The 25,541-nt window shown below is 38.1% G+C and overlaps 3 protein-coding genes across 3 annotated transcripts; 1 reads left to right on the top strand and 2 right to left on the bottom strand.

The window, feature by feature from the left end:
- The first annotated feature begins 6,475 nt into the window (after nucleotides 1–6,475).
- Nucleotides 6,476–9,159, top strand: LOC143619574 (tryptophan aminotransferase-related protein 2-like). The gene is made up of 4 exons (XM_077091465.1): nucleotides 6,476–6,905; nucleotides 7,802–8,082; nucleotides 8,168–8,469; nucleotides 8,720–9,159. Exons 1-4 carry the CDS (start codon nucleotides 6,615–6,617, stop codon nucleotides 8,902–8,904), a joined length of 1,059 nt encoding a protein of 352 aa, XP_076947580.1. The 5' UTR covers nucleotides 6,476–6,614; the 3' UTR covers nucleotides 8,905–9,159.
- Nucleotides 9,160–17,746: 8,587 nt separating this feature from the next.
- LOC143619504 (oleosin H2-like) lies at nucleotides 17,747–18,223 on the bottom strand. The gene has a single exon (XM_077091417.1). The coding sequence runs from the start codon at nucleotides 18,221–18,223 to the stop codon at nucleotides 17,747–17,749; it is 477 nt and encodes a 158-aa protein (XP_076947532.1).
- A 1,026-nt stretch (nucleotides 18,224–19,249) lies between these two features.
- On the bottom strand, nucleotides 19,250–24,578 carry LOC143619573 (diamine oxidase [copper-containing] 1, peroxisomal-like). Its single transcript, XM_077091464.1, has 12 exons — nucleotides 24,330–24,578; nucleotides 22,965–23,074; nucleotides 22,567–22,872; nucleotides 22,376–22,488; nucleotides 21,948–22,278; nucleotides 20,982–21,197; nucleotides 20,672–20,908; nucleotides 20,402–20,587; nucleotides 20,177–20,317; nucleotides 19,826–20,094; nucleotides 19,664–19,745; nucleotides 19,250–19,583 (listed from the first exon to the last, which is right to left on the bottom strand). The coding sequence occupies exons 1-12, from the start codon at nucleotides 24,499–24,501 to the stop codon at nucleotides 19,449–19,451; spliced, it is 2,298 nt and encodes a 765-aa protein (XP_076947579.1). The 5' UTR covers nucleotides 24,502–24,578; the 3' UTR covers nucleotides 19,250–19,448.
- Nucleotides 24,579–25,541: the final 963 nt, after the last annotated feature.

Genomic DNA, 25,541 nt, shown 5'->3' with positions numbered 1-25,541 from the left:
TTTACTTTAATCAATGAATTTAAAGAAATATGCAAAGTTACACAATAAAGAAATAATATTAAATCTTAAATGCACATGTGTGTGAATTGATTGTACCGATATTGCAATATTATCATTCAATCAATGATATCAGTCTCGTTCAAAATATATGTTTTTACTTTTTTTTAGAAAATCAATTCACATTTCATTAACTGTATTTCTTTCTTTTTTTTTTTTTTTGGAATGACCAACTAGATAACGCCGGGTACTTCGTATGTGGCCTCCAATGGCTAAAGGTAGCCTGAGCCGGTCACGAGTCCGGATGGACGGAGCCCCTAGCGATCCACCTAATGAGGGATTCCCCGGATAAAACCCGACTCCCGCGCCCGCCTAACGGCAAGACAACGAGGAGCTGGTAAAACCGGGTGAGATCAGGACTCGAACCCTGGCAAGCCAGGGTCATCCCTCATATCTCCCATATAAATTGGTGATAGTGAGGTTTAACCCCCTACTTCTCACTAGTAAAGTGAATACACTCAATTTATCATTAACTCTATTTCTAAATTACTATTTCTTTTACAGCCATAATATAACTTAAAACATTTAATTTATTATATTTTCTTTTGCAAACCATATATAACTTAAAACATTTAATTTATTATATATTTCTTTTACCTAAACAGTTAGGACGCGTTCGTTTCACGGACTTTTTTTAAGGATTTGGAATTGGAATTAGAATTGGAATGTAATGTTTGAGAATCCCTATCATGTGTTTGGTTGGTTAATATGTATTGGAATTGGTTTCAAGCTGACATGAGTTTTCGCACTGGACAGGTTGGGTTTCGGTTTCCTTTGTTTCTTTTTTGGTCGGTTTCGGAGCAATAGACGGGTTGAGTTTCGGTTTCTTTTGTTTGTTTTTCGTCGGTTACGGATTCGTTTTCGGCCTTTTGTTTCGTTGTGGTTGGTTTTTTCAGTTTTATTTGTGTTCGGTTTCAATTTTTTTGTTTCGTTTTGATCGATTTTTTCGGTTTCCATCAATTCGGTTCAGTTTTGGTTTGTGATTCGTTTTCGTCGACTTTCGGTTTCGGTTCATTTCTCGTTTTTTTTTAAATCATTTTGAGTTATGATTTTTTTATTAATTTTTTTGAATTTTTTTGGAGGGGTTTTTATTGTTAATAAGAAAATCCTTTATTTTCTATAACAATCCTTTAAAATAGGTGGGATTTTAAAATCTCATGAAATGTGGGATTTGATGTGATTTAGTTTCCATTCTTATTCTTTCATTTAATAAAACGAACATATCAATTAATGGGATTTAAAATTCCATTCCTTAGAATTCCTTTCAAATCCTTGAAACGAACATGAACTTAAAGAAAATATAGAGTTTGATAAATAGTGCATCATTAAATCTACAGAAACACCGTTCACAGAACTCAAAAATTTTAAGACAAGAATAGAAACAAGATGAAAATGACAATAAAGACTCTATTGTGAATGTTCTTAAATCATTCTCAACTAATCCTCCAAATTTTATTAGATGATTTTGATAGGATAAAGTTATAAATGGTTGTGAGTAGATGAAAGAGAAAAATTAGTGATTTTTTGTATATTTTGAGAAAGTTTGTTTGCCCATATTTATTTTTAATTTGTTAAAATTGGTTGTGAATAAAGAAGAGAAAAACTATAATAATAAATGTATAAAAAATATCATTTAAGTTTAATTATGGGGTTGTCGGACGGGCTGGGAATGCTCGATGCTCTTAGAGTATTCCCTGTAAGTACTCTATCTACATCTTTATAATTAAATTAAAAATTACTATTTTTTTTTTATTTTTAATTAAATAATATGTTTTATACCTTTATCATTACCTTTCAATTCTCCTCAACTCACAACCACTTTAAGTGAAAATTAAAAAGTTATAGAGTATCAATATTGTTTCTCCAAATTTACTCATGAATAGGGACATGAGTGGACCAAACCGAACCGGACGAGACCTTGTTCGTGTTCGTCCGCTAAACTTTAGTCAGACAAATGAACGGTTCACGAACACACTATCGAACCGAACCGAACGAGACGTTGTTCGTGTTCGTCTGCTAAACTTTTGTCAGACAAACGTCTACCAAACAATAATTCATGTTCGTGTCTGTCTATTAAGGAGTTGAGTTTGTCTGTGTCCATTTGTATATGTTCATTATGATTGTAATAGGATGCTAGCGAACACTCTAATGGACAAACCTACCTTGAGGACACTATTAACTCCTCTTGTTTTCTTTTTTGTTGAATGGTTCGTCTTCATTATTCGCTGCGTGGGTTTGTTAAGCACCAGCAGTTAAAGCATGTACAGCTTCATTGGGTTCTCCATCGGTAGCTTTAATTATAACATCTGGATTATTTTCCGGACGGATATAAACAAACTGAATCGGGCGTAATTGGAGAGACGTTATTGAACACTTACGAACACTATTGAACGAATGCGTCCTTAGTCCATGCTTGTTCGTTAAGCTTACCGTATGAAATTATTTTGTTCATGTCCTGTTCGTTTATTAAACAGACAAACATAATCGAATTTCTGCCGAACAGACGACCGGTTTTTACTCATGAACTGTAACATTTTATCTCTCTCCCGCTCACAACCACACTTTAAAAAATAGAATACACTTAGAGAATTTAAAAAACCTATTATATTCACAACACGTAATCCAAATTTCGGTGAGTGGGTTCTCCATATCATATGAAGTGGTTAGCAGAAAAAAGAGAAAATTTTACTTTTCATCAATAATTTGATAAGAGACACTGTTCATAAGAGTGATGATACAACAACTGTAAAATGTCATCCGACGGTATATTGTTGTTCTGAAAAGCATCCAAGCTAAACTCTAAAAACCAGCATGGACCCAATTAAAACAATATAGTCTAACAAAAACGAGACAATAGAGTTTTTCAAATTTCAAAAGTACGGTAACCTATATAACACACCTTAAAAAAACAAAGCCTAAAATAAATGGATTGCGATAAAAACTGTAATAAATAAAAAAAGAATGAAAAACGACAAGGCACTAAGGGGCGCCAATTTAAGATACGTTTAAGGCTGAGGGGTGTGGGGCTTCAACGGGGGCGCTAGAGCCCCTCCGCTCGCGCCCCCAGGTGCTAACACCACACCACCGGGGCGCTAACGGGGGCGCTAACGCGAAAAACAATGCAGGCGTGAGCTTGTTAGCGGGAGAAGAGAGAGAGGAGCACACCTTTTGAGGTATTTTGGACCGTTGGGAGCCGAAAAAAAACAAAAAAATATATATTTTCTATATAGGTTTACGGAAAAGAGCCGTTGAGCTCATATTAAATTAAAAAAAAATATATTTTCTTAAACTATAAATATATACTTTATAAAATATACTTCATTTCACAATTATACACCTTTCCTCCTAAAATCCTCTCAAAACTAACACAAAAAAAATGTCGTTGTTTGAATATATTTATAAAAAAATAAAAAAAAAATTTTTCGCTGGAGCCCCTGCTGGAGCCCCTCCACACCAGGGGCCAGGGCTCCAACAACCCCCTTATCCAGTTTCTCTCTCTGCCACACGTCATAATATTATTGGTTGGAGCCCCCACTAAAACCCCCATTAAAGCCCCCCACACCCCTCAGCTTAAGTTAGCCAAGAGACAAGGACAATACAATGTGAATTCCAACGGTGAATGTCAGGCCTCGGGGAGAGAGCTACCCGTTTTTACCTCCACCTCCCAATTCTCGTGTCTACCGTTAATTTCATGCTACTGTACTCTACAGTACTCTAGCTAGGTTAACGTGTCCATTCTCACCACCTACACAATAATCATTTTGCTTACCAATAATATTAATATTAATTAACTTTTTTCACTTTATTTAGTTATAGTTTAAAAAATAAAAAGCAAACATAAAGGAGAAGTCCCATGGCATGTCCACAGTGTATCGTTAAATCAAACACTTTAGAAGAAAATAATTAAAGAGGGAATCACGTTACCACCACTCTTTTATGGCAACTTGGGTTTCTCATGTCATGTGGCTGGTTGGTTAAAGTCTACAAAACAGAGCATGTTACTTGCCATGTCAGTACCATCGTCATCATTATTTTACATGCATGTAGCTTGTTCTTTTTGTGCTCTAATAGTTTATTACTGTTCTGCATGGGGTTTCGTGACCTTTGATTTGCTTTCGAGGATACAATGAACCACTAAGGCTGAGGGGTGTGGGGGGCGCGAGAGGGGGCGCGAGTGGGGGCTCCAGCCAATAATATTGTGACGTGTGGCAGAGAGAGAAACTTGATAAGATGGGTGTTGGTTGTGGTGCTCGCGCCCCGGGACATGGTGTGGAGGGGCGCGAGAGGGGGCGCGAGCGGTTTTTTTTTATTTTTTTATAAATGTATTAAAAAAACGTATTATTAAAAAAAGTGTTAAATTATTTAAAAAAACACACATTAATTAAAAAAACACATTAATATCTAAAAAAAAAATTAAAGTACTAAAAAAAACATTATTCTTATTCTTCGGCTTGGTCTTCTTCGATCAACCTCTTCCGGATACGTTCCTTTTGTTTTTCATCCGATGACCACGGAGTGGTTTTCCGTTTCGTCCTTCCAGTCGAAGCTGAACCCGACCCGTCCGTTGCAACTTGTTTTTTCCGGTGGACGCGTCTTCTTTGTCCCGCAGCTTCACCTTCTGGTTCTTGTGTCTCCGGAACTACAAAGTTAGGAGACGGTTGTATGTTGGATGGTTGAAAGCCGGATGATTGTTGCGACCCCGAATAAAACATCGGTTGGTCCGGTGCCGACCATAAATCGTCGTAACTGTAATCCGAATCTAGGTTTGGGTACCAATTTCCAGCCATGTTTTTAAAAAAAGGTTTGGAAGATGGGGTGATTTTGGGTTTTGGGTGTGGTATGTGATATTGGTATGTGATATTGGTTTTGGTTTGTATGTGATATTTATAGAGAAAAAATTTTTTTTTTTTTAATAAACAAAGAGCCCAACGGCTCTATTTACGCATTCCCAGGCCATTTACGCGTTATCCCAGCCGCTAGCCCTCTTGCGCCTGCCTGGATTTCCGCGCTCGCTCCCCTCTCGCGCCCCTCTCGCGCCTCGGTGGTGTGGTGCTCGCGCCCCGGGGCGCGAGCGGATGGGCTCACGCGCCCTTTCTCGCGCTCCACACCCCTCAGCCTAATCTTCATCATCACAAACTGATTAAAATATTATAATTACAAACGGAAGCGAATCCATAGTGGAGGAGCTAAAAACGTTCTTTTTTCATGTCAACGTCAAGTAAACACGTTCTTTTTTCTTCTCGTTGTGTACGTAGTGGTAGGGTAATAATTAAATATTATTTAAGTTAAATTAAAAAAAAAAGAGCTGTGATTGGTTCTTAAACCAACCCCATTTCCCCAAACGCCGAAATGTGCTGGGCAAAAGATGGTGAAAACGCTCCCTCCATACGTAATGGTTTGGTGGGGTGGGGGGGGGGGGTGTTGCGACGCCCCACTACGGATGCCCTAGGTATTGCTTAGGAATATGTTATTATTATTTAGAGTTTTTATTACGTGTCTACAGGCACAGTTTAGTTTCCAATATAAAAAGAATTTTCGAGAGTTTTTTTTGGCTCAATTATACATAAACAGAGAGCTAAATCGCTAGTCCCTTTTTTTTTAACCCAATTAAACATAAACAGAATAAATGCTAAATTAGTAGGCCCTTTTTTTTCAGATTTTTGTTGGCACAATTTCACTTGTTAATGTTTTTAAATAATTGTTATACATACATATATATATATATATAAAGAAATTTGAAATTTTTTGTGCCCCCGCCAAAACCGTGCCCTAAGCGCCCACCGGGCCTAGGATGGGATTTGAGCTAGCCCTGCTCCTCCATCAAGTTCTGCATTCGTCGCGCCGGTCCCTTGTAGGACTACGGTCCTATGCTGCTGGTTATCCCTCGAGCCGCTCCTTAGCCTCACAGATCTGACCATGGTCCTATAGCACCGCTTCTTCATTGAGCCGCTCTCTCTTGTAGTTCTAGCCACCAGCCAAGCTGCCGCTCTTTAGGACTCGTTTCACTGCTACGCCGCACCTGCTACGTCGCTTGCAGGAGTACATGATCATTCAAAATTGTGGATTGTCACTAAAGATTGCTGGATCATGGAACTTTGGCAAAAGTTTCATGGACCGAAATTGAAGACCCTTTTAGAGTTTATAATTATTATAGCTTATTTATGTTTTCTTTAATAGATAAGTTAGTATTTTACCATCTTAATCAAGAGATTAATCATTGACAACTCTTAATCAGTCAACAGAGATTCAGCAGCATTTTCTGAGATATCACAAATGGAGATAGATGTAGGACAAGATCTGCCTTGACATACCTATTTCAATACAATTCTTTAATCCTTGTTGCTTGGATATGTTATGTTCTTTTTTTTTTTTTTAATTTATTAATTTTAAAGTGCACATTAGGATCTTTACACATGTTACCACATTTCCCTTGCATCTCCAAACCTTGTAATGATTCTTTCATCATATCTTGACCAGACCATTAATTAATGTACTATTATTATTTATTATTTTACTTATTTTGTTAATATGTGACACTTTCTAGCGGCGACCCGACTATGTATGAGAACTTTTGGAAACATAAGGGTGAAGAAACAACCGTTGTGACTTCCGGTTGGCAACATATAAGCTACTTTTCAGATATAAATAACGTATGTTGGTTTCTGGAGCCCGGGCTTAAGAGCTCAATCACACGGCTGCACAAGGTGGTTGGCAATGCGGTCACAGAGGGTCGACACATTGTCGTGGGAACGGGTTCCTCACAACTTTATCAGGCTGCAATTTATGCACTTTCACCTCCTAACGCTGCGGGTCCCATGAATGTGGTTTCGGCTGCTCCATTTTACTCGGTAATTAAACCCTTAATCCTTAATCTACAAATTGTTTATTTGTTATTACTAGTTTATGAAGTCACACATGGTTTCAGGCTTTTCTGTAACTATTTATTGACTCTTTCTTGTGAAAGAAAAAGCAAAATCAATATCAAAAACAAAAAATCTTTCGGTATTGATGAGAGATAAATGACTATGTTCCCTGTGATAAATCCATTAATGTTGTGTTTGCATGTGCTGGTAAGACATTAGACATGTGTTTAGGTCACTTACTTACGAAGGCATTTAGTGATTCTATCCGTTGCACCTACGGATTTGGTGAAACTGAGGTAACTTAGCTTGGAAGTTGGAACACAACATGATTTTAGGAAGTCAACGGGCTACTATGTCAACTTAAATGACATGATACTTGGAGTACAAATTATCTAAAAGATAATTTGCTTGCCTGTATTAGTACTATTATAGTTTGATGCACATGTGAGCTCACAAAATAGATATTAGAAGAAATCATTATAGTGATGACTATGTGATATCGATGGATTCATACTTGGGCTACCTCGACTGAGATTAATGGGCTAAAAAATGGCCCAACTCAAGAAGGGCACAACTCGGGCTATGCTTGGAGTTGCGAGCCCATAAGTAATGGATGAACATATCTAAATGGTCCAGATCATGTTTATTAGTACTATTATAGAGTGATGCACATGTGTGGTCACAAAATAGATATTATAAAAAAGTAAAAAACTGTCACAGGCGGTTTGTCCCATTGCAGGTCCAAATTATGTCATATGCATGGAGCCTAATGTGGTTTAATCATTCCGTATTATACTGGTTTTTCTCAAGAGTATCCTCTTTGTTACTATTTATGCTTTCCCTCTGTGTCATTTTAATAGAATTGTTAAAATTGTTTGCAGTCTTACCCGTTGATGACCGACTACTTGAAATCAGGGCTACACAAATGGGCAGGTGATGCATATAAGTTTAACAAACAAGAACCTTACATTGAGCTAGTAACTTCTCCAAACAACCCTGATGGATCCACAAGACAAGATGTAGTCAAAGGAGACAAAGGAATCTTGATTCATGATCTTGCGTATTATTGGCCACAATATACACCAATATTATCACCTGCAGATTATGATATAATGCTCTTCACTGTCTCCAAAAGTACTGGCCATGCTGGTTCCCGAATCGGGCAAGTCTTATTACTAATACCTTTCGCAGTCAAACATTAATTAACCGTTAAAACGTTTGTATTAACTTTACTTGAAATGCTGCAGTTGGGCTCTTGTGAAAGATAGAGAAATTGCTAGGAAAATGACCACCTTTATAGAAATCAACACCATTGGTGTGTCGAAAGATTCACAAATCCGAGCAGCAAAGATTCTGCAAACCATATCCGATAGTTGTGACCATGCCAACCAAACACATGCTGAAACTTTCTTTGATTATAGCTACAAACTCATGGCACAAAGATGGAAGGAACTTAGAGAAGCCGTGAACAAAACCGAGCTTTTCAGTCTGCCTGATTTTCCATCGGAAAGATGCTCATTCAGCGGCCGAACTTTCGGACAGCTTCCTGGTAATAATATCTGTGTATTGAAAAGTTGAAAACTAGAATACTAGATCTCTTTATATAAAGAGACCAACTAATGATAATAACTAATAAGTATGTTTCAGTGACTGTCCTGCTATTCAAACTACAGTAATATAATAACTAAAAACAAACTTAAATATATATGATAATATCGTATAATAATATATATAACAGATAATAAACTCAGTTAACGGTAACAATATTACTAGAAATAATTGATTTTGTTTTGATGCAGCCTTTGCTTGGTTAAAATGTGAGGGAGAAGTGGATGATTGTGAAGGGTTTCTGAGGAGGAACAAGATTTTAACAAGAGGCGGGAAGCATTTTGGGGCTAGTATGAAGTATGTAAGGATGAGCATGTTAAGTCGAGAGAAGGAGTTCAAGATTTTAACTCGGAGGCTGCCTGCCATCGTCTCTTGAAAGAAGATTGGGCGCGGTTACGGTTAGATATGTAAAAAGATGTTTGTTTTTATGTTGGTGATGTTTTACATGACTATTCGCAAGGGTCGTTCGACTTGTTCTTAAGAAAACATCCATCAATGAACTAGGTAGCTTATATAGTTCACATATGACTAAGCTTCGTTCCATGATTTCATGATCATGCCATGTCATTCTCATGTCGTGTGACTTGAGTTGTATCTGTAAGGTAGATTCTAGGCAATGAAGCAGGTCTGGTTAGATGGCTAAGATCGGTTAACTTGTCAAGAAACAACTATATATTTTTATTCTAAAAACATATAATAATGTAACAGGATATAACGCCATTTTAATTTTGTAAGTTAATAGACATAAACAAACAATCAAATATTTATAAATATATTTTTTAATTTGATGGAAAATGCAGTAACCATTACATTTACAAGCAGTCGTTTTACTCGATCTGAATCGGTTTTAAAACTGATCAAGTCGGACCCAAAATTTGGTTTTATGCGCCTCTATCCGAGCCCGTGTCTGTCAATAATAGATTGGATATAGTTTTCTATATATATCATATTTGTAAATTACACCTATAAAAAGGGAAGAGAATCCATCAGATGATTCAAGGGAAAATAATTATTCTTTCATGGTATCAAGTCAAACCTAAAACAGCCGTACCTCCCTTCTAGTCGGCTTCTTCTTCGATCCCAAACCTGCAACTATCTCTTCTTCTTCTTTCTGTCACCTTCGATTCCTCTTCCCACCATCATATATTCGATGGACACAAAGATACACCCCGCTATCACCGTCTCTAACATCAAAAACTTTATCCCAATTACCCTTGATCTACGTCACCTGGTCGGAACTCTTCCGCATTCACTGTACTGCCTTTCAGGTTTTAATCACCTTCTTCCCAAACCCGCACCGACCACATCTTCCTCCTCCGGCGACAAAGGTCCGACTACCGAAGAGACCTGGAAACGACTCGATGCCATTGTTTTACAATGGATATATGGAACCATCTCAACGGACCTCCTTCAAACCATCATTAAACCCAACACTACCGCTTATGATGCCTGGAATTCACTTGAAAATTTGTTCCAAGATAACAAACCCACCCGTGCAATTCATCTTCAACAAAAGCTCGGTTGGAAAATTTTGCCAATATGGAAGCCTACTGCCGAGAGGTAAAGATTTTGGCAGATCAGTTAGCCAATGTTGACGCTCCTCTCTCGAATCAGCAGTTAGTTCTTCAGTTACTAACCGGTCTTAACGAACAATACGAGACGGTTGCTACAATTCTTCAACAGACGATCCCCTTGCCAGATTTTAATGCAGCCTGGTCTCGGCTATGTCAAGAAGAAACTAGAAAAAATAACTTAGCATCTCATGCTGCTCAAGTGGCCGGTTCTGTCCAAGCTTCTGCCTCTAAGACCGACTCTATTAACACTGGAAAATCGTCAGGACAACCGCCCGGATTACACATCATTTGATCGTAGTCGTGGCCGGGGTCGATCGTTTCGGGGACGGGGCCGTGGACGCAACAACTCTGACCGTGGACGAGGCATGTTCTCCTCCTCTCAGTCAACTTCGTTGTACCCTCAACCTTGGCAAAATTTTACTGGTTTCTCCCCTCAACAATGGCAACAACTCCTACAATAGTCTGCAAACCATAACCCGCCATGCCCCTATCCCACCAGCAATCGGCCTCCAAATCCTAGCCCGGGTATTCTTGGTTCTCGGCCCGCTCAATCATACACCGCTGGCTACACCCCGACCGACATCGATCAAGCATTACACACGATGTCACTGTATCCCTGAGAGCGTCCTTGGTACATGGATACAGGTGCAACAAATCATATGACTAATAATCCAGGTAACTTTTCATTGTTTTTTAATTCTGGTATTTAACGAAACATAATTGTCGGTAATGGTCACACCATTCTGGTTAATGGACAAGGCAACCAAACCCTACTACCACCCTAGCCACCCTTTAAACTTAACAATGTTCTTTATGCACCCGACTGTCACACCCCGCCTTCGGGCCTAGGCGTGTGACTCACAGTTGGTACCACTTTTGTCAATTTATCAAAGTTTGCAGCGAAAAATGTTATTTTAAAATATTTACTTTCATAACATAGGGAATTAAATACCCTTGTTTGTTTTACAAAATTACTTGTTTTAAAAAAAACAAGTTTAATATATATATGCCTCAATACAAAATTAGCTGAGCCACCAGCTGCATTCTATGCCTAGTGATCTTCTATCTTTACTGGCATATTTTTCTATATACCTTACTCTTGGTTACCTGAAAACAGTTTGAAAATACGTCAGCTATATGCTGGTGAATACGCTGACTTAATAAAACATTTTCACCATTCGTAATGACACAACACCAATAGTGTTCAACGACTCAGTGGGTCTCAATCCCATCTCATCGGAACTAACATACGCACAAACCACATAATCGGACTTCACTCTCCCTAGAGACAGTCACTTGCCTCATGGTCAGTATGTCTGTAGTGTGCCCACTACAGTACATATATGTAAGGATCTAGACACATATGTATTTTAGCCTGAGTGTTTAGTACTACCTTGTATCAAAACGTTTTAGAGGATTTGAACCAACCCTCATGCAAATATTTCCATAACTCTTTTACATATGGATAACAGTCCATAGTTTTAAAGAGTAAATATATTTTCAAAATATACAGTACATAGACGTATTCACGTCATAAAACTATAAAAAGGTTTGGACGTATTCACGTCATAAATCTATAAAAAGGTTTGGACGTATTCACCTTTTGTTGATATCAAAATTTCTCACCAACAGATGTCTGATCTTTATCTCGGACCTATAGTACGAGAACAACGTTCTATAGATTACTAGATCTATGATCTAGCTTTAGACCTTAAGTCTATTTGCATAACCTTTAACTTGATATTCATTTCATTTTATAAAACTTTTATATACTACGTTTCTTTATCATGAAGAAACGTATATTCATTTCTTCATCCGTAAGATAAATCTTTATAATAAAGAATTATATTTTATTCATACTCTTATCTTATGAAAGCTATATTTCACTTATTATTTAATTAAGGTATAGACTATACCCCCAACTAGGGTCTAAGCCATATAATAAAATAATTAGGCAGAACCCCTACCTTGTATGGCTTATCTATGAAATGCTTAAACTTCACGTAGGTAGCGCTCCTACTTGCACGCACTTCTAGACAACGAGCGTATCCGGAATGACGGGACTTTGGCACGAAAACCGAGGTAAAGTGTGATATGAGATGTGAGGTGATGTGATAGGAACTTTATCCCATGGCCGGCTATTTATAGGCAAAAATTCGTGCATCTTCGCGTATCGCGAAGGACAAATGTAGCCGCAATTAATATTATATTCCTTTGCGTATCGCAAAGGATTCTTCGCGTATCGCGAAGTTGCTTAATAGCCTTGCTGAGTCAACCACTAGGCCTGCCACGTGCACCGGGTGAGATTACTTCATGCATCTTCGCGTATCGCGAAGGTGCATAATTTCCATTTTCAGTCCTTGGTTTTTGGTAGCTTGTCACATCTTGATCATAGTTCAAAAATACTAAAGCGGCCCTTATGCAGCTCGCGGCGATGCGAGCGAAGTGCGAAGTGCGCCATCAAAACGCCACATTACGCCCATCGCCCGAGTCCGAGTCCGTGCGCGTGCGCTCGGTTGCTTCGCACCTTCCGCTAGGACTAATGAGAGTGGTTAGGCATACAAGAATACTACCATGGAAAACTCATTCCTTATAAAGTGCTTTAAATTCCTTCACACTTTCCATGTGGGATGGAGTTTCCTTACTTATTCCTTTAACATATAATTCTTTCTTTTCTTTCTCTCATTTCTTCCTATTATTTATCCCATAGATATTTTTAGTCCTTTATCTTTATAAACTTGTCAAATTTTGATCAAAATTTTGTGGGTGTTACACCGATATTATCAAAAATCTATTATCGGTTCGTCGTTTAACAACCGATAATCAAATTTCTATTAAATTTGACCCGTATGGTTTTCTTGTGAAAGATCTCAAGACCAAGGCTCGTATCCTCCGTAGCAATAGCTCCGGGGATCTCTATCCACTCACTCCTCAACTTCTATCCAAGATTCGGTCTCCTTCAACTTTTGTAGCCATTACTCAAGACACGTGTCACAAAAGACTTGGTCACCCGAGACCCAATTTATTGCATTCTCTAAAGAAGTCTTGTTTTATTAATTATAGTTCATTAAATAATGATAAACTTTGTCAATCGTGTGTGTTTGGAAAATTTGTTAAACTTCCATTTGTTGATTCGTTTACGCCTACTTTTTTACCATTTGACATCATCCATAGTGACTTATGGACATCACCCATCATAAGTAGCGGGGGACATTGATACTATATTTTATTTTTTGATGATTATACTAATTTTTTATGGACCTACCCCATTAGCCATAAGTCCCAAGTATACTCAATGTTTTTACAATTTTCCAATTTAATACACACACAATTTGAACGTAAAATAAAACAATTTCAATGTGACAACGGAAAAGAATACGCCAACTCCTCCTCCAACAATTTTGCACCAATAATGGCATGTAATTCCGTTTTTCCTGCCCATACACGTCTTCCCAAAATGACAAAGTAGAACGCACCATCCGTTCCATTAACAACATCATTCGTACCCTTTTAGCCCAATCTCACCTTCCAAATAGTTATTGGCACGGTTGCCACATATATCCTGAACATCTTACCCAACAAAACCCACCACTTCATAACACCTACTCAACTACTCTACAATCGTATACCATCCTATAACCACCTTCGTGTGTTCGGTTGCTTGTGCTACCCGCTTCTCCCTCACACCACCATTCACAAATTGCAACCTCGTTCCAAACCTTGTGTCTTCCTCAGCTATCCAAATCAACATCGAGGATATAAATGTCTTGATCTATCTACTCATAAGATCATTATTTGTCTCCACGTAAAGTTTGATGAAACCATCTTCCTGTTTGCAAATCTACACAAACCATCTCCTACCTCCTATGACTTCCTAACAAACAATCTTCACCCCCTCCATTGGCCTCACGTGGACAGTCTTCACGACTCATCTTTCACACCCATACCACCTGCTACCACAAATACACCAGCCCAAACTCAACCCTCGACTCGAACCCAAGCTCGCCCACCCCAACAATCTTTTCGTCAGGTCTACACACGTAGACCAAAGCCTACAGGCTAGCCAAATGATATTCCCTCCTTCACTGGGCCTACATCTTCCGCTACATCGACCCAACCAAACCCGTCCCACAGCATTCCTCCTCCACTACAACCGAGCTTAACGGCACAACACCATACTTTCCCTCCTAAGCCTGCTCCAACATCTAATACGACCCATTCTACTCGTACTATTCACACTCGTTCAATGGATGGCATCATTAAACTTCGCCAACCATTTAATCTTTCTACCTCCACCATCGTTCCCATTCCTAAAAACCCTACGGTTGCCCTGTCTTCTCCGGAATGGCACGATGCCATGCCGGTTGAGTTTAATGCCCTTATTAAAAATCAGACGTGGGCGTTAGTTCCACGCCAACCACATATGCATGTTATACGTAGCATGTGGCTGTTTCGTCACAAGTTCAAATCAGACGGTACATTGGAACGCTACAAAGCTCGGTTGGTATGCGATGGTCGAATCCAACAACTTGGCGTGGATTGCGGTGAAACATTCAGCCCGGTTGTTAAACCGGCTACCATACGAACAGTTTTATCACTTGCTTTGGCTCAATCATGGCAAATACATCAACTGGATGTCACTAATGCTTTCTTACATGGCACGCTCAACGAAACGGTGTACATGTATCAACCCATGGGGTTTCGACATCAAAATTACCCGAACCACGTGTGTCTTCTCAAAAAGTCGCTTTATGGACTTAAGCAAGCCCCGAGGGCATGGTACCAACGGTTCACCGATTTTGTGACAACACTGGGTTTTACTCAAAGTAAATGTGATAACTCCTTATTTGTGTATCATCATGGTCATAACGTTGCTTATCTGCTCATTTATGTGGATGACATCATCCTCACCACGTCTTTTGATACCTTACGAGTTGCACTCATGGAAAGCCTCTAAGATGAATTCGCTATGAAGGATCTTGGTCCTCAAGTTATTTTCTCGGGCTCACGGTCTCTCGCCAAGGCAATGAGATGTTTTTATCTCAAAAAGCGTATGCACTTGATATTATTAAACGGGCCGGGATGGAATCTTGCAAATCCGTACCTACTCCGGTCGATACGAAGTCTAAATTAAGCAAATCGGATGGCATTGTTTTTGAGGATCCAACTCTTTTCCGCAGTTTAGCAGGAGCATTACAATATCTTACGTTTACACGTCGCGATATCTCTTATGCGGTTCAGCAGATTTGTATGCACATGCACTCCCCAAAGATGACACATTGGTATGCTCTACAACGTATACTCCGATATCTCCATGGGACATCATCATATAGCATTACACTTGGGCCGTTTAACACTATATCCCTCCATGCCTACACGGATGCCGACTGGGCTGGGTGCCTTGATACGAGACGTTCAACATCAGGTTGTTGTGTTTATCTTGGGGATAACCTTATCTCTTGGTCCTCGAAATGTCAGTCTACTGTATCTCGTTCCAGTGCCGAGGCTGAATACAGAGGTGTTGCTAATGTTGTGGCCGAAATTTGCTGGTTGCGTAACTTGCTGTTAGAGCTTCGCAAACCATTATCTCACGCCACGTTGATCTACTGTGACAATGTTAGTGCTATTTATCTCTCAGGTAACCCTGTTCAACATTAACGCACTAAACATATTGAATTAGATATTCATTTTGTTCGCGAACATGTTCAGCGTGGTAATGTTCGGATTCTTCATGTCCCATCCCGGTACCAAATTGCAGACATCTTCACTAAAGGCCATCCAAAGATTTTGTTTGATGATTTCCGCTCCAGTGTCAGTATACGGCCTCCTCTCGCTTCGACTGCAGGGGTGTACTAGATCGGATATAGTTTTCTATATATATCATATTTGTAATTGGTTTATGATTAGGAATTTGTGTTAGTATATAATTGATATACTTATAAATTACACCTATAAAAAGGGAAGAGAAGCCCCAGATGATTCAAGGGAAAATAATTATTCTTTCAATCAAGTGAGTTCCACTCATGAACATTTTGAAGCAAAAAAAAAAAGCCCAAAACTCTAGTGTCTTGACTCATGCATGGTTCACGTGCCAGTTAGACTAGACTTTTAGTAGTTGGAAGTTGGAAGAGTTGAAACCCATGTTATAACCTAATAACCTTTTTCTTTTGAGTGACGATTTTTTTTTTGTTCTATCGTCTGTGAGACTTAAACCAAAGAGCTTTTGAATCCTCCCAAGTCCCAACCCAAGATGCTTGAAGGTTATACCTTTTGACAATAACCTACAACTTTGTATTTATTTTTGAAAAATTGGATACTAAATTTAACCATAACCAGTGACACTAATGTTTAATGCCTTTCATTTCCATTAACAAGAGTCCAAGACAATCTTACTTGCACATCATAGGTCCACACTTGTCATTCACCTGATTTCTCTGAAAAATGTGTGGTTTCCTGGATTTTGCTCACAAAAAATGTGGTTTTCCATTCGCTAATAATCATCCAATCACAAAGAACGTAGTTTGCTACTCTATTATTTTGGTCATAATCATCTATACGAATGAAATAGTGTAAATCTATGATGTTAGAATGAAATAGTGTAAATCTATGATGTTTATGAAAGTGAGATTGATCTTGATAAAAAAAACTGAAATTTAGGAATGTCATTGGTGGATGTGAATTAATATCGGTAAGTTAGTCACAGTTTAGATTTTTAAAATCTAATTTGACTTTATTTTATTCACTTCTTTTTTTTCCTTCTCTTTCTTTTTTTCCTTTCCCAGTTGGTGTTATATAGGGAAAATCACAAAAACAAGCTTTTTGACCAAACATTTTACTATGATAGAAAAACGGGTTTTTTTTAGTCGACGGTTTAAGTTTGACCAAACATTTCACAAAGACTGATATTGAACTTCAGCTTTCCATCCAACAAGACTGGATATGAAAGCCATAATCTAGCAGGCATAAAAAAGCCATAACAAGTGTAAAGGCGCTTTTCACATCATTGTACATTTCAAAGATTGCTAGACAAGATTTCTGGAAAATTTTCAAAGACAGAAACCCTAAGTGTCCCCCCCCCCCCCTCCCCTTATCTCAAATTCCGTTAATGTCGTTTTAAACTTGTCACATCCGCTATTTTTTATTTTCACCACCTGGTTGGCCCTCTATTTGTGATTTGTATTCCTTTTCTATAAGAGGGGGGAGGGTTTATCCGCTCAACCAAACTATTCACTCAACAAACCAATAAACCAACAGAGGAGTGACACTTTAAAACAACCCCAAAACCACTCAATTTTAGAAGGTGGTGTACCCAATTACTCAACCAGCAATTAACTAATAGGATAATGTCACAACAAATCAGCCAAAACCATCCTAACTACAACCATAGAGTTCATACACTCTCTAGGCCAAACTGGGGTGACATACTACATTCGGCTACTCGCTCACATTACTTAGAGCTGCCCCCCCCCCCCCCCCCCTCCTTTTTTAACAATTTTTTTGGGTAAAAACTCTTATTTGACTGATTTTCCCTTTAAACACTTGTTTCTTAGTTCTTACATTATTGAAACACCTAATCCTTATTCTAGCGCATAAAATAAAACCACTAAACAACATTTATAATAAAATACAGAATCTACAGGCCCATCATTTAACACCTCTGGCCTTAGCCATTTCTTGTCGAATCCTCTGGTCCATATCCTTCACCTTCTGGCCCACATACCCGCCACCTCTATCCTCACCTCTCCACTTGGCATAATCCACCTGATCACGCACCGACCTACCGCCACGTCTACCGCGGGTCATCCGCCGGAAGAAGTTCACTATGTACGCCATCGAAGAAAACGCCGTGACTCCAAAAACACCCGATGCTATGAACCCTATGATTGTGAACACAACGATTAATATCGCTGGGACCAGTATGGGGCTGAATATGATGAAAAGTGGTGTGGAGATGGTGAGTCCGATGAGAGTTGCGGTGAGGATGACGCCGGAGAGGAGGAAGCAGATGCCGCCGATGGGGAAGAGGGTGAGGACTGCTAGGACTTTTGATGTTGAATAGTATGCATCGTCTTTTTGTTGGTATCCATATCCATTGTTGTGGTTGTATTCATGTTCAGCCATTGACGGTGGTGATGAGTACGTGGGTGTATATGTAAACTTGTGAAGAGGAGAGGAGTGTGGACACGTGGGATGTGAGTGACAGATGGCACTTTACAACTTCATTGATATCTACATCCTACGTACACGGATGGTAGTACTCTTGGGAGTCATTTTTTTGGTTTTTTATTAATTTATTGAGAAAACGATAATCGGGTTCGTTTCGATACAAATTAAACTAATTATTAAACATATAAATAATTAGGGTAATTGTGAAAATTAAATAATTACTTTAATTATCTATACTTTTCATAGATAAACTAATTTTTAAACTAATTTTTAGAATCATATTTGATTCTAAAAATGCTTATTTTTACCGTTCTAATCCTATAGTGTTTGAATAAATCTTAACTTCCATATTTTGTCAATTCAAAATCCTTCCGAGCCGCCAGCTTTTATCAGTCAAACACACACCAGCATGTGTCGTTCTTATGACAACTTTAATGCCATCATAAATCCTTCCGGGCCGCCTATTTTTCAGATATTCTAACAGGAAAATCCTTTCAGCCGCCATCATACTTTAAACCCGCCAGCGCCTATTTTTCAGATATTCTAACAGGAAAATCCTGTCGGCCGCCATCATATTTTAAACCCGCCAGCGCCTATTTTTCAGATATTCTAACAGGAAAATCCCGTCGGCCGCCATCATATTTTAAATCCGCCAGCTACTGGCTACCAGATTTTTGAAAATATCGTCCAATACCAGATTAAATAGAAGGTTACCAGATAAGATTTTTCTTGTGAGGCCCGAACGAAGCCATACCCTTCCCCTATATAAAGGATTATTCTTTCATGATCATCATGATTATTATTATTACACACAATACTAGATTACTAGCCCAACGTTTGGCAGGAATACATTATTATACACACATACTCATTATTGTACTTAATTAACCCACTAGTCATTATTGTACGAGTAGACACAACTAAAGCACATAGCCTATATCACCCACATACACATGTATGTTGGCAGAAACAAATTATTATACACACATACTACTATATCATATATTTAATGTGCACACATGTATAGAGGACATGTATGCCATATACTTATTCAAGCAAAGAACAAGAAGAAAACAAACGTTCAAGAACTGTACTGGTTCAAAAACACACACCAAAAGACCACGGTTCAAAACTAACCCAACGTTTCACCACATTCTATCTAACACTGTTTATGATCAGATCAAAGCTTGGCCATCAACCCACTTGAAACTGGCTTGGGTCCAATTCCGTCTTTAACTTGACCGTCTTTCGCATCTGACTCGCAAGCACCAGGGGGAACGTCTACAGCCGGGGAGCAGTTAAAGAACCCATGTGGCTGCACACAAAATACAATACAAAATAAGATAAATTTGTTTTAATATATTGAGATATAATCTCATTTTCCTTCCAACATACCTGAAGCAAAAACCCAATCCGCTCTACTGGCATCACTGGCCAGTCTTCCAGCCTTGGAACATGAGTGATCCCGAACACATACCTGAAAGATTGAAAATAATGACAAAACATATAGCTTATTGAATGTTTAATAGACTAGTAATAACATAACAGTTTACTGACCAGAGAACGATATCGGTTTCTTCAAGAGACCGATCTTTCTGGACCCATGAGGCCAGACCTTCACCGACACGCGGGTTTTGGTTAGGGAACTCTCCACCAGGAAAATCCTCACCGGGTGCATAAGGTGTAACCCACAGATTATGCTTCAGAAACGCAGCACGTCTCAAAAACTTGGCTTCTGAACCTGCTAAAGGCAAGCAGTTTGAACCAGGTACCAGCTTGTAGCCCGTCAGTTGACCCGTGCGGTTCACGGTCCTTGTATGTCTCACCTGAATAAATTAAAAGAAGCCAAAGACAATAATAGGTAAGAAAAGTCAAAGTCAACATATCAACTGACTTTAGTTGACTTACAATCCAATGACGAGCAGATAACTGATTGCAATCTCGCATTGCTTGAGATTCAGATTTAAGCAATGTTTCCTGTGTGTAGAATGCATTATTGTGAACATTATCATTTCCTGGTTCTTCAACTTTAACATCAACTTCAACAACCTAGAAAAAACACACAAGACAATTGTAATTTATTTTATGAATTTTAACGGAAATAACTTTAGCATATAACAACATAATGCATACCTGATTGCATGTTTCTCCAGGCTTACAATCAACTGCCATGTCCATACGGGCAACAAAAAAATGTTGATGAACAGGTGCATACAGTCCTGGTGCAATAGTAGTACCATATTTTCTAACTTCTCCTGGCTGCAAAGCACCTAAGCTCAGGATTCCAGTGAGTTTAACTTCAGCTTCAATCTTTCCATCCTGCAACCACCATGCATATTAATATATTATAGAATTATAAAACATCCAAACTTTTTTTTTCTGAATTTTGAACTAAAATATCACCTGGTAAAAGTGCCAATAGAAACCATACTCGTAGTTTGCAACAGTACATATAAAAGAAACCGTCAGTCGTCGAGATCTTCTGACTTCTGCTAACCCGGTTCTCCAATCTTGATGCTTCCAGAGGATTCCATGATCCTCTTCATGCATACATACACAGTTTTCAATTGTTTCAACACCTCCAATGAAGTTTGTGAAATGTGCATCAAAGTACTTGATATATCCTAAGCAATCACATCCCTGTGGAGATAAAACATTTGTTTTGTTTTAACTTGTAACATAAGAATTTGAGGTGTATTATTCAAGTACAAACCTTTTTTAGGGAATGGGCATTTTTTCCAAGGCCATCTTCACCAGCATCAAACGCATTCTTTCTGTAATGTGGATCATTTGGATCACCATAAGGTACAACCATTTCAACAAAGCTCAACCTATGAGCTATTGATCTTCGACCTCTGCTACCATCAACATATGCAACCGAATGTAATACCAAACCCTCCCTCGGAGTGAAACCGACACGGAAGTTCCACTGCAAATCAAACAATATAAAGCAACCACTCACTAAAGATGTATTAAATGATACAGAGGTGCCAATTTTTATCCATTTTGTAGTAAATCATTTAATGATTTAGATTGTTATGTTAAAATAAAGCTTTTTATTGCATGCAATCTCATAAATAGGTTTTATTCAAATATTTAGACTGTTATGTTAATAACAAAGTTTACTAAACCTAGTTAGGCCTATAAATGAACCAAAGGTTCAGTGAACACTTAATGAACCGTTAGGCGGGAACTTCATATATGCTCGTTTATTTAATAAACAATCCACCATGAACAAAAAAATTCGTTCATTTACTTAAATGAACAAACATGAACACATTCTCATTCGTACATTTACGTTCGTCCATTTATGTTCGTGAACGTTTATTCATTTAAACTCGCTTCTGTTCGTTAGTTTAAGCTTGTTTAAGTTCGTTCACTTATGTTTGTGAGGTGTTCACATAAAACTGTTAACGAACGAACATGTCGTGTTCAATCATTTGTTAGGTAAAAGTTAAATGAACGAACACGAACAAGCTCTGTTCACGGTTCGTTTACAAGCCTAATCTTAGTTGATGCATTAATTAATCATAACTTATTCAAACATTAACAAAAAACCGTTTGGGGGTTAACAGACCCGCCCTGTTTCAACCCATACTAAAATTCAAACTCGTTTTGACCTGTTACCCAACCCACCTAATCCAGAAAGTACCAATACATGTAACACCTCAAGCATTACCTTCTGCCACTCAACATAATGGCCATTAACGCGGAAACTAGGTCCGTCTGGCTGAAGGATCTGTAATGGTTTGACATCGCTACGGTCAACACCACCTCGTGTATGACCCGGGGTGTAGTTTCTTAATGGGTCAGCTGGTGGTAGGGGAACAAGCTTTTGGTCTTCAAATTCGAGAACTACCATATTTTGCATATCAACAAGAACACGTATGCCTTCAACTGGACGTGCGTATCCATTTTCCATTGGACTGTCACTTTCCGTCCTACAAAATATAAGTGGTTTTGCTAGTCTACGGCTGGGTGCATCAGCCTCACCATGGTATCCAACACACCTGCATAAGTTTCATTAAAATGTAGCATGTGTAAGTGTAAGTTACATAATTTGTGTTGTGTTAAAAATTCACGAATGATTTTAAGTTCTCAACTAACCAAGCATCAACCATCACTAGATCCATATCATCTATTCCCCTCTTCTTCATAGCCTCCCGAAAAGGTGGATAATCTTTCACCACAGCTTCACATTCAGCATATTCCACAGCATCCTGCGATGGATAACAATATGAGAACAAATAGCAAGCTACAATATCATGTAAACATTACAAAACATGTATCAGGATTACCATTGGAGGTTGAACATCTAGAACAACTCGTGAAGATATAACTTTTCCTCTGTGATGTCCACCTCGAGTTGCTGCGTGTACTTGCGATAACTCAACAATCCATACACTCGTCTCATTTGATTTCTTATTATAAACAACAAGCTGAGCTCTTCTTGGAGGAAGCTTAGTAGGTATGACAGCCCCTCCTTTACTTCTGGGTAACAATGATGGTTGGAATGGTGGAAAGAAGTAGGCATCTGCAAGCGCCACAATGTTTTTATCCGGTTCTGATAGAACCACTTCCACAAATCGCATGCCATCTCTGACCTGAAAAGAAAAGGGGTTAAACATTCTTCACTTTGATTGATATATTACCATGATTGATGCTTTATCTATAAACTAGTAATATTGTTTAGTACCTCAGGGGTTGCTCCAGCAGCCCTGACAGTTGCAACAGCTACTTTGATTTCAGCTGCAGATAATGGGTCCAAAGGATGACTAGTTTGAGCCCTTGTGAGGACTTGGATTCCTAAACATTAAAGCTCAATTAGTGGATAAACGATAGAAAGCAAAACCAGAAAGAGTCTTACACCAATAAGAGGTTTATACAGTGACTTGTGAGTCAAAAAGCTACATATAACTTCACATGTAAAGCAAGACTAAACAGCTACATATTATAGCATATAACTTCACATGTAAAGCGAAACTAAACATCTTTTAACATAATTGAACCGGTCTCCACTTTTCAATGGCTGGTATACGACATTATCATATTAAACCTAATTTGTGTGTAGAATAGATCAAGGGTAGTTCAAAAGACTGTTATTGCCTATTGATGTAGTGAACAAAATAAGGAACACGAGTGCAGTCAAGCAACATATTCAAACATAGAAGATGAGTAATAACTTGAAGATATAAGTCCATAAGATGTTGCCCCTTTGTTTGAAGTGCTTGTTTGGTGGAAAATAAAGTTAGACTATTGTAACTAAAAGAAACACAACCTCATCTGTCAAACAAAAGGCCTAGAACATAAAATCTAGAAAAACAGTGCCTTGATGGTCACAACACAACAAATACTCTGTATAAAAAATTGTAGCAAATAAATAATAATCAAATAATAGCCATCCTTACATTCTGTCTTATCACTTTAACAACTTTAAAAACGTTAGCAATTAAAAGGCTCCAATACTTTAAGTAGATCAGTACATTGTTTTTTTCTTTGATTTGACAAATCCATTTGGAAAATTAAATATAAAGAGATGACAATTCAGGTAAGCCCCACCAGCAAAGGTGACAACCAAAAAGAAACAGATGTTGACGAAACTCACCAACAAACATCAAGATCTGACATATAATAATTGTCTGAATCTACACATAGAAGAAGTACACTCCAAATTTTGTACAACCATTATCCAACTCACATATCACCAGATAGATAAATCATTATCTAATTATCTAATAAATCTACACTCATACAGTCATACGTATACATATACGTATAAATTAGGCTAATATGTAATCTACACATGCAAACACACTCCAAATTTTGTGCATCCATTTATTAGTCCAACTCATATATCACCAGATTAATCATTATCCAATAATCTACACACATGTACACGTATACGTATAAATTAGGTATTATACGTATACTTATAATATGTAATCGTACACATCACCGTATAGTAAATTAGGTTAACATATGATCGATATTAAAACCGTAAGCCTATACAAATACGTACAATAAACGCACAATATACGCACAAATATTCAATCATAGCTACCTTTGGTTGAAGGATCAGAGGAATTGACGACGGAATTGATCGGCAGTTTGCGATCGTCGTTAGTCCAATCATCGACGACGACGGCGGCGGAGGCGGAGGCGGAGGCCGGAACAATCTGACGGCGGGGGGAATCAAGGGAAGAATGCGACGTCTTTTGCGAAGCTGAGGCCATTGCAGGGGGTTAGCAAGCTCACCAAATCCACCGTAGTAGTAGCTGCAGTGCGTACAATCTACTGACATACAGAAGCAATTCTGCTGTGTGCGTATAGCTGATGCACCACCACGCCGCCGATCGTTATTAATTCTGTTGGTGGTGTTATAGAGATAGGGATTTGTATGTATAGGTTTGGTGGTGGGTGGGTGTAATGGTGGAAAGAAAGAGGGCTTCTGAATCTAATGTTTTAGAAGTGGAGTGGGGGTATATGTGTATATATAAAGAGGAGGATGACAGTGTATTGGCGTATTGCCCATTTCACGTGACAAGAGTCCCGATTTAGGTTTTTTTAATCGCTTGCTGATGTGTATAGTCTCATACAGGTATGGTATGTAGAGTAATGATAATACGTTATGTGCTATTAATTAATCAACTATATATGGAGTCTAATGAACTAAATACAAGGTAAAATAATCAAATGCAATCTCATAATTATGATCACACTATAATTCTAAAAGTCTAACGATATATATTATATACTATTCTCTAATAGTGTTGATTTGTTTAAATTTGTGCTGTTTTTTGGGTTGACTCATTTTACATTCGTTTACAAATATAAGTAATATCTAGTGACTTGGTAACAAATTAAACAATTATTTACTCTTATTCTGATAAAACATATACGTAATATGTGATAGATCTAATTGATTTTGTGTATTTATCTCTTATTCCCAATTAACAAACTTGGTTTTACATATTAAGCTCAAGATAAAAACATCACATAATAGTCGGTTAGAACTAGTAAACTAAAAATGTTGGAAACGAGGAACGAATAAACGTAGTTTAAAATAAGCTAGTTTTACATTTAAAAGTTAATGGATATATAAATTAAAAATCTAAATATATAACTTTAAAATTTATCACTTTTTCTCTAAAATCAAAATATTAATTTTTTTTTAATTCTTAAGCAGGTTAACATGTCAACCCACTTTTTATCGTTTCGTGTTCAAGTTGACATGTTTTTTAAACGGGTCGTGTCAACTGACCCAAAACCTATA

Source organism: Bidens hawaiensis, unplaced genomic scaffold (genome assembly GCF_021521415.1).
Source record: "Bidens hawaiensis isolate Kalapana, Puna unplaced genomic scaffold, B.hawaiensis_p1.1 tig00002477_1, whole genome shotgun sequence".
Lineage (NCBI taxonomy): Eukaryota > Viridiplantae > Streptophyta > Magnoliopsida > Asterales > Asteraceae > Bidens > Bidens hawaiensis.
Note: the sequence above shows the minus strand (reverse complement) of the source record. Positions and strands in the feature narration are given on the sequence as shown.